At 31.8% G+C, this 13,481-nt stretch overlaps 1 protein-coding gene and 1 non-coding gene across 2 annotated transcripts; both read right to left on the reverse strand.

Moving 5' to 3' along the window:
• Positions 1-609: 609 nt before the first annotated feature.
• LOC107908659 (protein NUCLEAR FUSION DEFECTIVE 4) lies at positions 610-5,780 on the reverse strand. The gene is made up of 3 exons (XM_016835896.2): positions 5,354-5,780; positions 4,420-5,273; positions 610-1,434 (listed from the first exon to the last, which is right to left on the reverse strand). The coding sequence occupies exons 1-3, from the start codon at positions 5,681-5,683 to the stop codon at positions 951-953; spliced, it is 1,668 nt and encodes a 555-aa protein (XP_016691385.1). The 5' UTR covers positions 5,684-5,780; the 3' UTR covers positions 610-950.
• A 6,934-nt stretch (positions 5,781-12,714) lies between these two features.
• TRNAT-AGU (transfer RNA threonine (anticodon AGU)) lies at positions 12,715-12,788 on the reverse strand. Its single transcript has one exon. It is a non-coding gene; the product is annotated as a tRNA-Thr (tRNA).
• Positions 12,789-13,481: the final 693 nt, after the last annotated feature.

Here is a 13,481-nt window from a genome sequence, read left to right on the forward strand (position 1 = left end):
TGATTATTTATTGCTAAAATGCTTATATTTTCTCAAGTTTATTTAGAATATTTTAATTCATAAAATCAGATTAAATTGGATGCTTTAACTGCGAATTGATGGTCTAATCAATTTAACAATAATCATAAAATCGAAAAAGAGTTGAACTAGTAAAAAAAATCGATTAAATTGAATTTAAGTCAAATACGAGATAGTAGTGGGAGAATGTCTTTGCAAAACGATAATAAAGGTTTATCTCCGGCCGTAAATTGAATTATAAATTTTTGAGAGACCAAAATGTAATTTTATCATGTATTAATTTATAATATTATTATTTTTAAGGGACTAAATATAATTTATTTCATATTTGAGTGGGTAAAATATAATTTTACAATAGATTAATTTATAATTTTGCACTAAAATATTTATGTGTAACATTTGTTTGCAAGTTCTCTTCTCTTGGGTTGATTCATGTAATCATTATATTTGAGCCTTAGGCTCATCAAGTTGGACTAATAACAATGTAACAAACACAATCTTTGAGGGCTTAATGAGAATTTTTCAAAATTCTGAAAAGTTTAATAAAAATCTTTCAAAATATTTGAAGGGCTTAATGAAAATATTTAAAAATTTTCAGTAATTTTGAGAGAACCATTTATTTAGACCGGCCAAGCTCAAGATTTTACATTTAACTTCAAACTGACTCTGAGTAATACAAATGGCAACAACAAATGAGATGCCTGAAAACATTTTCCCTGAAAAAAAATACTTAATCCAATGGTACTCGAACTGCCAACGTCGGTATAAAATGACGAACCGTAATGGCGGTTATATGCCGTCGAGGGTTTCTTCGGTTCCCGTCGGTGAACACCTTGGTTCTAATTACCAACAACACATCCAAATCAAGATCCTATAACTGAGGCTATTGCTGATAAGGTAAAAAGCTCGGCAATCCTACATTCCAACAGTATTTATTGGCCATTGGATTCCATCGTCGTCGACGGCTTCTTTGATTTCCGGCGTGTGAATATCTTGGTATAGATGTTCTTGGATCTTGTTGTTAGTAAAACATCCAAACCGAATCCGAGAATTGAGGCTAAAGCCATTATGATGAACACAAGCCTGTAACAATGACTACCTACACAAGTATTCCCACCACCTGGTGTTGGGGTGGCCTCGGCATCGTATAGGTAGCCTGCGAGCAAGCCGGAAAAGAGGAAAGAACCGATGGGAAGGTTGAGGATTAAGACATTGTAGAGTAAACCATAATATTTGAGACCGAATAGTTCCGAGGCGACGGGGACTGAAACAGCTAGACGGACTCCGTAACAGGCGCCGACAATGATCGAGCCGATGTAAACGCAACCGGGCATTGCTAATGCCATAAGAAGGAACCCGACCGCCATGAGGATCTGAGATGCTGCATTCCAAAGAGGCCTAGGTGTTCCAGCTTTCCTGCAAGTGGTTCAACAAGTTCAATGTTACAAATTAAATGTGTAAGAAATGACAGCATATCGATTATAGCTCGACCTAGCAAGAACCCGATTCGGCCAGTTTGAGTTCAAATTTGACTTGAGATGATTTTGTCGTAAAAAAGTAAACAATCTAAACTTGTTTAACTCGAATTAACTTGATCCAAATTAGAAACTGTCAGAATTCAAAACAAAACAAAAGCAAAACTATTTGAACTCAGAATAATCGAATCGGAATTCAAAATGACTCAAACAAAAAATTAAATGACTAGAGCTTAAAATTTTTGGAACCTGTAATAATTCAATCCAAAAAATCGAAGCCTAAAACTAGAACTTATAATAACTTAAATTCGAAATTGACACAAACCCGAATTGACTTGAACCAAAATTGATCTATATTTTAACCCAAAGTTTGAATTGATTGATAGCCCAAATTGGTCCAAATTAGAAACTGACCCAACCTAAACCAATACTAAAGCAAAACTATCTTAACCCAGAACAATTCCAACAAGAAATCAGAATATGATTAGATCCTGAAATTCCTAAAACATGTAATGATCTTATCCAATAAAAACAAGCTTAAAACTCAAACCTATAACAACTCGAATTCGAAATTGACACAAACTTGACTTGAATCAAAATTGATATAATTCAAAATAATCTATACATTTTAAAATCTAAAATCACAATCCAAATTGATCCAACTCAAAAATAACTCGACTTGCTCATAATTATAACTTTTAGGAAAGAAAGCCTGCCTAATTACATCTATCAACAAAGCCTGTAAACAGTGGATCAACCTCTAGGACCCAACAAAGTAACGTTTTTAGAATCGAATAAGTAGTCGAACCGATCAAGTCACTAATTTTTTGATTTAATCGGTTCGATTAAAGAAGCATTAAAAATTCAAAAAAATAAAAAAATAGTTCAACTTTTGGTTCAATCAATTTTTTAACCTATTCTCGGTTCAATCAATTTAATACCTTAATTAGTTTTAGGTTGAACCAGTTCGATTAGAAAAAAGCATAGAGAAATAACCAAAGGATTACAAATATCAATAAAGTAGCTGTGGTCCTGTGGATTACAATGCACATAGGCATCCTTATCCATCAAGTGAAGGCTCAATCCTATATAAGCTTATATCTATATGGCCAACAGAAATAAAATGTCAAATGGCTTTAAAATGCCTGCGAAGAGCCATGCAGTGTGGCACCCATCACCATCATCTATGCAGTAGGGATGAGATAGAACAAAAACCACATAAAACTTTCTGCATAGTACAATAAATAGAGCCAACTATAATCAACCCATCGATTGATTTTTTTGGTGCTAAAACTGTCGGCATCTAAACATTATTGTTGAGGGGAGGTTGTTTTTGGGCTTTTAAATGAGGTATCGTTCTTAAATGTTTATGTTCAATTATTTTCGGATTTTATCTTTCGTACTTTGAGGAGAGTCCCAAAGAATTCACGAGTTTAAATAGTGCCTAACTATCAAAGAGATGTTTAGACTCTCCCCAGAGTATAAGAGACAAATTCTTGGGGATAACTAAACATAAACACCTTGAAAACAATATATTCATTAAAAATACGAAACCGACTCAGACAGCGCGACCTCCCTTCAACAATCACGCTCATCATTGTTAGGGTTTTAACACTATGGTATCAACATGGAGTGCTAACCAGCTGAACCGACTACAATTCGTACATGTGCATTTAAGCAAAATAACAAAACAACAAAGCTTTGATGTTATGGCACGCCGGCATGGCGCTGCAACTTGGCGTGTCCCACTGTATTAATTGACTAAACAACAATATTTCTTTGCTTCAAAAGCTAGAAACGTACAAGAAAGAGCATTTCGTGTAGAATTTATGTTGCATAAAAATAACAGTTAAACACTATAATTACATCTTTAAACTATCAATATTGTATGAATAATATTTTTTTCATTACTAAAATCGTTAATTTAACTGTTAAATGAAATATAAAATTTTATGTGACGTAATTTAAAATGAAGAATCCAAATAAAAAATTAAAGTTTTTAATTATTCTAGATTATGTATCTTTTAATGGTTAAATTAACGGTTTTAATAATGGAGGGACCCGGTTGATATAACATTGATAGTTTGAGTCTTTGAAATTTGTGGACCAATTCAGAATCAGAGTCAAACTTATATCACCAACTTCAATTTTTTTTAATTTTATAACTATTTTATACATTTTAATTAAAATTTTCTAAGGTTTTCAGATATCTTTAATAAGATATTTTTATTTTTATAAAATTTTATAATTTATTTTATCGAAAAAAAGTTAATATAATAAAAAATATGTAATACTTCAAGACATATCATATTTTAGGTGTCCAGTAATCATATCGGACTCGATCAATTTTGGAATCAAGTTAAATCAAACTCCAAATTAAAAAGGTAAAACATTATTTTTCTGAATAGACTTTTTTCTTAAATTACATCAAAATCCCTAAGAGGGTTGAGTAAAAAAACTCGAAAAATTAAAAATTTGAATTATTCAAATCAAATTGGATTTTATTCTTTATTTAATTTATAATTAATTTTAATATTTTATAGAGTAAAAAATAAATATTACACATTTAAAATAGTGAAAACAATTTTGATATCAAAAAATCTTTTTCAAAAATATATAAATGTTATTGATTTTTTATTTTATTGAAAAAAAATTACAATTTTAACATATAAGGTTTAAAATTCCTAAAATATAACACGCTTTCAGAAATTTTAAAAAATTTAACTGAATTTAACTGAATTAAACTCACTCTAATGGAATGTTTTTAGAATTGAATTGATCGTATTATTAATTTATCGATTCGACTACATCCGATTAAAATTATTAAAAATTTATGAAAATTTTGAAATCCTAATTTAACTGATTTAATGCTATTCTCTAAATCGATATTTAACTAAAATTGGATTTAATAAAAAATGAAACTTACTTGAGAAAATATTCCGAAACCGAACCCGAAGCGATCCGACCGAAGAAACCCCATATACTGATGAGCGACACAAAAATCGAAACGTCGGCGTGGCCAAAGGCCAGACCGATCTGTGCCATGTTATTCATCACTGCCAAACCGGTTCCCACCCCACACAAAAACGACACAAATAAAAGCCAAAAGTCCCATGTCCGCATCGCCTCAAAAATTGTGTGGTCCTCTCCTATCACCGGCCTACTCTTTTCCACCACCACCGCTTCCTCCACCGCAACCGGCGGCTCATCGTTAATAACCTCATTTCTCTCCGCCGCCTCCGCCGTCTCATTAGCTTCTTGTACCAGCAGCGGTTCCCGTCGCTCCACGTCTGGTTCGAACCTGACCAAGCGCCAGCTCTTGTAAAAAGAATAAACCGGCACCGCCAATGGACTAGCTAGTAAAACGAGAAGTATAATAACGAAAACGAGTGAAAAGACTTGATTGGTCGAACCAATGAAGCCATAGGCTAATAGATAAAAGGCAACCACGACGGCGACGACGTTGAATATAGCGAAATGGCGAGCTTCTTCTTTTTCCGCAGCGACGGAGACGGACTGAGAGGTTTCACGGAGGAAAAAGACGGCGGTGAGGCAAACGGCAAAAGGGATAACGGTTAACATGATTAGGAACTTGGCGGGGTTATCTGAGAATAAAGCGGAGCAAATGTCTGTAAAAATGGCGGTGCTAAGACCCACGTAACCTTTTAATATACCGGAAACCGGTCCACGGTTACGACGGAAGTTACGGATACATGTCACTAACACGGCTGTGTTCATCCATGTCGTGCTGTTACCTCCCATGCAAAGAAATATACACATCTGCAAGGACCAACAAAGTTCTTCAGTGTTCGATGAAATGCTTAAAAGAACAAATACTTTCTAACTTTCCATATATATACCTGCCAGTAAGGCAATGGTTGAATTTTCTGACTGACGACTAACCATTGAAGACCATAACCGATCAACCCTTCAATAGCACCGATAAGGAGAATAACTGGGGTGGGTAAACGGTCAGAGGCAAGGCCGGCGAGGAGACCAAAAGCTTTACCGATATCTTTAGCTACCGATAAATTGTTAAGTTCGAGCTGGGTAAGGTTCATAAGGGACTTGATGGCATCGGAATAGTTGGAAAATGTATAGTTATTGCCTGAAATAGCTTGAACCCATACAGCAGAAACGAAGCCTAGCCATTTCCAGCCATTGGGACTGTAAGTTTCATGATACCCCATCAACTTTTTAGCTTGAAGAAGATGATCTTGATAATTTTTGAGGAATTTATGATAAACTTTTAGTGGTTTAGGCTATTGAATTTATAATTAATTTATTGGGTTACTGGATTTGGAATTGAGAACGTGTTTTTTTTTAATATAACTTCGGATAAACTATCAAAATAGTCACTTTTGTTTCTCTCAGGTTATATTTTAGTCATTTATGTTTGAAATGTTATGTTTTAGTCACTTACGTTATCGTGTTGTAACATTTTAGTCACTGAATCATTAATTGTTGTTAACAGTGTAACAATAAGCTGACGTGGCACATTAAACCATCATTTCAAACGAAAATTTTAAGTTAAATTACTTTTAATCCCAAATTTGGTAATTATATCTATTTTGGTATATATATTATTTTAGTATCTAAACCTTACAATTGAGTTCATTTTAGTCCTTGAACTTAGATTTATTCAAAGTGACATTTTGTGATTGTATCATACCGTCACCTAAAAATTTTAAAAAGTAAATATATTTTCAAAATTTTCAAGTGATGATGTCACCCAACTATAGTAGTAGTCACCTAACTATTAGTAAATTTCATTCTTGGTTACTTAACTATAAAAAATTACAAAATGGTTACTTAACTATCAGTAAATTTTTATTTTGGTCACCAACTATGAAAAGTTATAAAATGGTTACCCAACTAATCAATTTTGTCTTTATTGGTCACCTAAATTACACAATGCGTAAATATTGAGGGTTAGATTTTTTAAAATCAAAACTAAATTGACACAATATATAAATGTTGAAAGTTAAAATTGTTATTATGTTAATTTTAAAAGTTATCATCGTTAGCCAAACAGTGACCAAAATAGAATCAACTCATTTAAGATAATAGCACCTTAATTACATTATTGCTAAATTACTTCATGTTCACGTTTCTTAGAACATCTATGATATAAAGAAAAACAACGCTTATCCTAAAAAAGAAAGTAAAATCTATGATGAAGAAAATATATTATCGCTCATTCCTTTTGCTCAAGGTATCTTTAATTAATATTTAAAATGGTACATATAATGATTTTTTAAAATTATGAATTTGAAAATTTTCATCGAGAGTGTATCAAATAATAATATATTAAGTGTTGATCGGGTTTTAATTCGATTTATATGGGTATTGTTGTCAACGCAAGAGGATGTGGGTTCAAATGAGCTGAAGCGCATTATTCTCCTATTTATGGGTTAGGGAGGGGCTATGGGTAATTCTAAATATTATGTAAAAAAGAACAGGTATGATTAGAATCTATAATGAGATTATATATATATTAAGTAATTGGTTAAATTCAATTGTTAGTGTAAGTTATGAATTTAGTCTATATACTTTAACTTGGTATTTTTATATACTTTTTCAAATTTTTCGGTCATGACCCAAATAGTAACCATTAAGTTCGATACTTTAAATTCTATTGTTTTCCAAATTTTACGCGATAAACATGTTACTACATGCGTAATATAGTATCAGTTTACTATTTTCACATAATGTTTAAAAAAAAACTTACGTTATTTCAGTTAATGGATTTTAGTTACCATTTAAATCGAGATTAAGATTTCAAATTTTAAAAAGAATAAGGACAAAAAATGTTTAAATTGAAGAATATAAACAAAATCCACGACTTACACATAATACAAAACTAATAATAATACTTGACCTGATTAATTTAATTAATACCATTTGAGTCAAAATTATAATTTTATTTTATTGAACAATCTCATTGTAGGTTCTAATCGTATCTGCTCTTTTTAACATAATGCCTAGAACTACCCATAATCCCTCCTAATCATTAAATAGGAGGATAATGCGCTTCAACGTACTCAAACCCACATCCTCCTACACTGGCAACAATACCCATACCAATCGAGTTAAAACTCAATCAACTAAAAAAATATTAAATAAATTATCACTTATGCATAATAAAAAAAATTAATAACTAAATTCGAAAATATGTCAGATTTATGAAAAAACAAAGTTTAAGGGCTTAAAAGTTGAATGTCAAAGAAAAGGAAAGCTGAGCGATGGGCCATCATCATATTAATCAAAACATACAGCTTTGGAAGGCCTTTCGTGTATGGTTTTGGACCGCATACTATACAAAATATCTTATCTTTTGGAGATAAATTTGTGAGAGGAGAGTAAAATGTTGCATTGTTATCAACATGTGGATTATATATTATTTATTTATATTACGAAATTTGATGGCTATCTAAACCTTTAATCATAATTTAAGGAATACACGTGAACTATACATGATCTATACCTGATCTTTACATGCTACACACTTGTCTCATGAGATTTGAGGGGCATATAAGCCTCCCATCATAATTGGGGGGAGACAAGTGAACTATACATGATTTATATGTGACTTTTAAATCCCACTCACTTGTCCTATGAAATTTGATGACTATAAGCCTTCCATCATAACTTGAGGGAGACAAATGAATTCTACATGACTTACACGTGACATTTACATGCTCCACACTTGTCTTACAAGACTTGATGGCTATATAAGCCTCCCATCATAACTTAAGGGAGAAAAGTGAACTATACACGATCTACACGTGACCTTTACATACTACACACTTGTATCATGAGATTTGAGGGGCATATAAGCCTCCCATCATAATTAGGGGGAGACATGTGGACTATACACGATCTGCACGTGACTTTTACATACTACACACTTGTACCATGCGATTTGAGGGGCATATAAGCCTCCCATCATAATTAGGAGGAGACAAGTGGACTATACATGATCTACACGTGACTTTTAAATCCCACACACTTGTCTTATGAGATTTGATGGCTATAAGCCTCCCATCATAGTTTGAGGGAGACAAATGAACTATACACGACTTACATGTGGCTTTTTCATGCTCCACACTTGTCTGATAAGACTTGATGGCTATATCAGCCTCCCATCATAACTTGAGGGAGACAAGTGAACTATACACAATCTACATGTGACCTTTACATGCTCCACACTTGTCCCACGGGATTTGAAGAGCATATAAGGCTCTTATTATAATCAGAGGGAGACAAGTGGACAATACATGATCTGCATGTGACTTTTACACGCCACACACTTGTCCTACGAGATTTGATGGCTATATAAACCTCCCATCATAATTTGAGGGAGACAAGTGAACTATACATAATCTACACGTGGCCTTTTCATGCTCCGCACTTATCCCACAAAATTTGATGGCTAAAATTAAAACTTTTAATTTTGAAAACACTTTAATTGAACTTTTAAAATACTAACATCATATTAATTAGATCCTTTTATTAAGTTAACCATAAGCTTGAATGATAAAGTTTTTTTGGTAGAAAATATATATTTTATAAATTAATAAATTAATTGATGAAAAATAATTAATTACTACTATTCTTTTACAAGTATAGTTGTAAATTTTAAAATATTTAGGTGTCAATGTGAAGAAATATAAAAAATCTGATCAAACCCCAATTCTAAAACTACCAATAACCCCTCCTAACTCATAAATAAAAGAATAATACGTTTTAGCATATTCGAAACCACGTCTTCCTACATTAACAATAATACTACCCGAACTAAAACTTAATCGACCACCCGATACCATTTTTAACCTTAACATAACTTTGATTGATTAAAACTAAACTTGGATTGAAACGTGACGAAATATGAGGTCCAAGCAATCATAATTTTCATGAAAAAAGACATGTTTTGTCAAAGTAGGTCACTTGTGACTTACAAGCACATGTCCTTATTTATGTACTTTTTTTATAACCACATGTCCTATCTTTCCTTACTATAATAGTTATCCAACTTTTAAAAATTACGTTCCAAACATTTCATTAAACTTTAGAATTTTATGATAATTTAAAATTTTCATATATTTATATTTTTCTAAAAAATATGGTTTTATAAATTTTAAAAAATAAATATTTAATTTCAAGAGTTTCTTTTTAGAAAAATTCTAAAAGTATTAAAATGAAATTTAAGCTATACTTCATGAGCTAAATTATTACTAACCCTTTCTATTAATGTGTTGAGTAACAAAAATTAATAGACGAGTGACTAAAATATAACAACTCGATAATATCGGTGATAATTATGTAATTTTTAAAAGTCGAGTGACTAAAATATAACTTTAATCAAAATTAAGAGAAAAATGATTACGTCATTGGGGTTTAAACATTAATCGTTGAAGTGTGAATGAGGGATCTTAATCGCCGCTCTCTTGTGTTGTTGGCATGATCTTAGCTTTAAGGCACAATGAAACAACACTATAGAGTAACCCGCATAGCTGTTTCAACCCTCGTGAATATTCACAAGGGGAGAAGATGAAATTAGATTTGTCTGATGGTTGAGTTATTGGTTTAAGTTTGAAGCTGTATTTAAATATTCGAAGAGGATTTGGATAAAAATATTAAGCTCGATAAAAAAAAAATAGACTTGTTTAAAATATACCCAATTTATTTTCAATTTATATATATATTATATGTGAATATGAAAAAATATATTTAAAAAAAAGCTTAATCATTAAAATGTACAAATTAAAATAAAATTTAAAATTTATATTTCAAGAATTTAAACATTTCTGTATCACCTCGTTATTAATTATTATACATCAACTTGATCAATCCCAATCCGAATACATAAATTACGTAGCATAAACCATTAATTAGTAGATGAGTGGTAGATAACGATCAAATACGTGGAAATTGAAAGCTCTTTAAAGAGAGGGACAAATATGGGTCTGAAATTTGATATTTTTTCTTTCCTAATTTGGTTAATATAAATTTACAGGTCTTTTGTTGTTGTTTATATTACTAGTAATGGGATATCGGTGAAAATATCATGGAGGCCCTTATATTTGAAGTTGAATTATATTTGTCCCCTCTACTAAAAAATGGGTAAATGAATTCTTGTACGTTGGATTAAAGAGTAAACATGTTATCTTGTTAAAAATTCCATCAATTTCTACTGTTAAAAGCTGGTCCTTATACGCTAGCATGAGGTACACGTGTAATTGCCTGGTTATTTTATTAGCCATGCTAGTTTTTAATAGTACAAATGGATGAAATTTTTAACAGAAAGTATCGGCCCGCTCTTTGGTCTAATGTGTAAAGAGGGCAAAATGTAATTTGACTCCAAATATAAGGACCTCCATGATACTTTTACTGAAATTATCTTATTATTATTCTTCGATGATACATAAAACTAACATTAGCAATCCATCCCAATTTTCTGTTTTCAGAACTAATGAGGTGTCTATCATAATTTTCCTTCTTTTTTTTTTCCAACGAGATCCAAGATAGCTTTTGAGTGAAGAAGAAAAGCATGCATCATATCACAATGAAAAGAAAATAAAGAAAAACAATGGATCCCAAAATCACAATCAAAGTTGCTTATCAAGATTTGTCTTTGATTTTCATTCTTCTTTATAACACGATGTCTAGAATTACTCATATTTCAACCCCAATCCATAAATAGAAAGATAATACATTTTAGCATACTCAAACTCATATTCTTCTACATTAACAATAATGTTCATGTCAATTGAGCTAAGGCACAATCGATTATAATTTATAATATTTTAATAAACCAGAAAAGTAATATTTTATAAGATATTTTTCCACCATTGATGAGTGCATGGTATTGTCTTATGTACAAATTATGTATCGACAAACTTGTCTTTATCGTTGCATAAATAATATATATATGTGTGGGGTTGAAAAAATGAATTTGAATTAAAGGAAAAACAATAATTGAAATGGGTTTTCAATTCATTCGTACACTTTTCAAATTCATATTATATATAGGGTGAGTTTGGATGGGTGGTGCGTTTACCTGCGGTTAGTATAAAAATAACGGTGGCGGTGAGATTAGATACTGTAACGATACTATAGCGTGAGACAAAAAGTAAGCTAAACGCACCGCACCGCACCCAATCGCCCATCCAAACCCACCCATAGTCTATGATCATATACTTAAATATTAATTAGATGAGTATGCGAGGCTGTAACACTCCAAACGACTAGTGGTAAAAAATGAATCGAGTTCATAGAATGAATGTTTCCGAAAGACGTATGTAAATTTTGGGAGTCACGAAGCTTATGCTCTAAAACACATCTTGAATTTATTTCGCAAAAAAACGAGAATATAAAACCGGTGAAGAGACGGGTGTAAGTACTTTAGGGGCGACAGTTGCACCTTAAATTTCATACCTAGTATCTGGTTGCTTGGTGCATGCCCATTAATTGCCTATCAAAATTATAGAAAATGCAAAGGGATATATATACAAGTCTAGTTGTAGCCACTAGCAATTAGTGATGTTTGGCCGACTATTTGTCAAGAATAAGAGGCTACGACAATGGGGATTATGGGGTTGAAAGACTTGAATGATGTATTTGTTATTTTCCTTCACAATCGATATGGAAGAAACTTTTATTAGGTGAGTATCGGATATATGAAAAGTTAAAAGCGACTAATTGAGATGTTTACTAATAATCAACAATTAAAAGCAACGATATAACAAAGATATCATTCATTATATATAAGCGATTAGATACGGTTTAGCCTCTTATGCAATTGGTAAGAATGTGTCACTTAGTTGACAAGTGAAATATATATATGTTTAGAATGTGCCTCTTATTCAATTAGGGTTGATAAAGATGTACACTTGGCCTGAATGTGAAATATATCTGTAAGTGAGTAGCTGGCAATTTTTGGCACCATATGGATGTTGTGATGTGGCTCACTCGAAGCGTGAACAATTGGGTCAGTGGCTAAAGCTTGAAACCATAGTTTCAATTGAAAAACGTGAAGAAAGGAATAAATGATGAAGATGACATATCCACAAACAGTCGAAGACATCAAAGATTCTTCAAATATATGGACTGAAGTCTGAACCACCTGTTACAGCATTTCTAGAATTAACATTGCCCATTATTTCATTTTTCACCAAAAAAAAAAATTACCACTATCTTGAATAATAAACAATGTTCTTGCTCTTGTTGAGAATCGAACTCAAGACCTCCCGCTTACTAAACGGGTGCTCTAACCAACTGAGCTACAAGAGCTGTTGATATGAAAAAAAATTGGGTAATTATTTAATTATTGTGGTATTATTGTAGCAAGGTACAATTTGTAAAATACCCATCTCTCCTGAATTGGAAATATTATATGTTTGAAGCCGCAATGTTATTACAACAATAATAATGTCAATTAAGTTAATATTCAATCCATTTGTAACAATTTTTAAAGAAAACAGAATGAAATGAAACTACAATTTTAAAAAAATATATTGAAGAGATCGCAACTGATAACTTATTCGAAGGTTTCTCAAATATTACATAGAGATTTTGTTAACATTAATGGGAGACAACATTAATGGCAAACAATACAAAGTGGTGCAAGTTTAGCACCCTAAAGTTGACTTTGAAAAAGTGGCATGGGATAATTTTTTTTTGGTCCTTGAGATAATGGGCTATTTATTGTTTGGTCCTTGAACCTCAACTATAAATAGGCCTTCTCATTTCTCATTTCAATCATCCCAACCAATCTTTCTCTCTTAGTTTTCTCTCTTCTCCCATTTGAGAATTCTTAAGGAATTCTATTTGTTTGTAATACTTTGGAGATAGTAAAGTTATCATCTGGTGTTAGTGCCCGAGGACGTAGGTATAATTTACCGAACCTCGTTAAAACTCTTGTGTTCTTTCTTGTCCTATTTTTCTTTCAATATTTGAGGGTATAATAGTAGTATTTAATTGTGC

The sequence above is a fragment of the Gossypium hirsutum genome, chromosome D02 (assembly GCF_007990345.1).
Source record: "Gossypium hirsutum isolate 1008001.06 chromosome D02, Gossypium_hirsutum_v2.1, whole genome shotgun sequence".
Taxonomy (NCBI): Eukaryota; Viridiplantae; Streptophyta; class Magnoliopsida; order Malvales; family Malvaceae; genus Gossypium; species Gossypium hirsutum.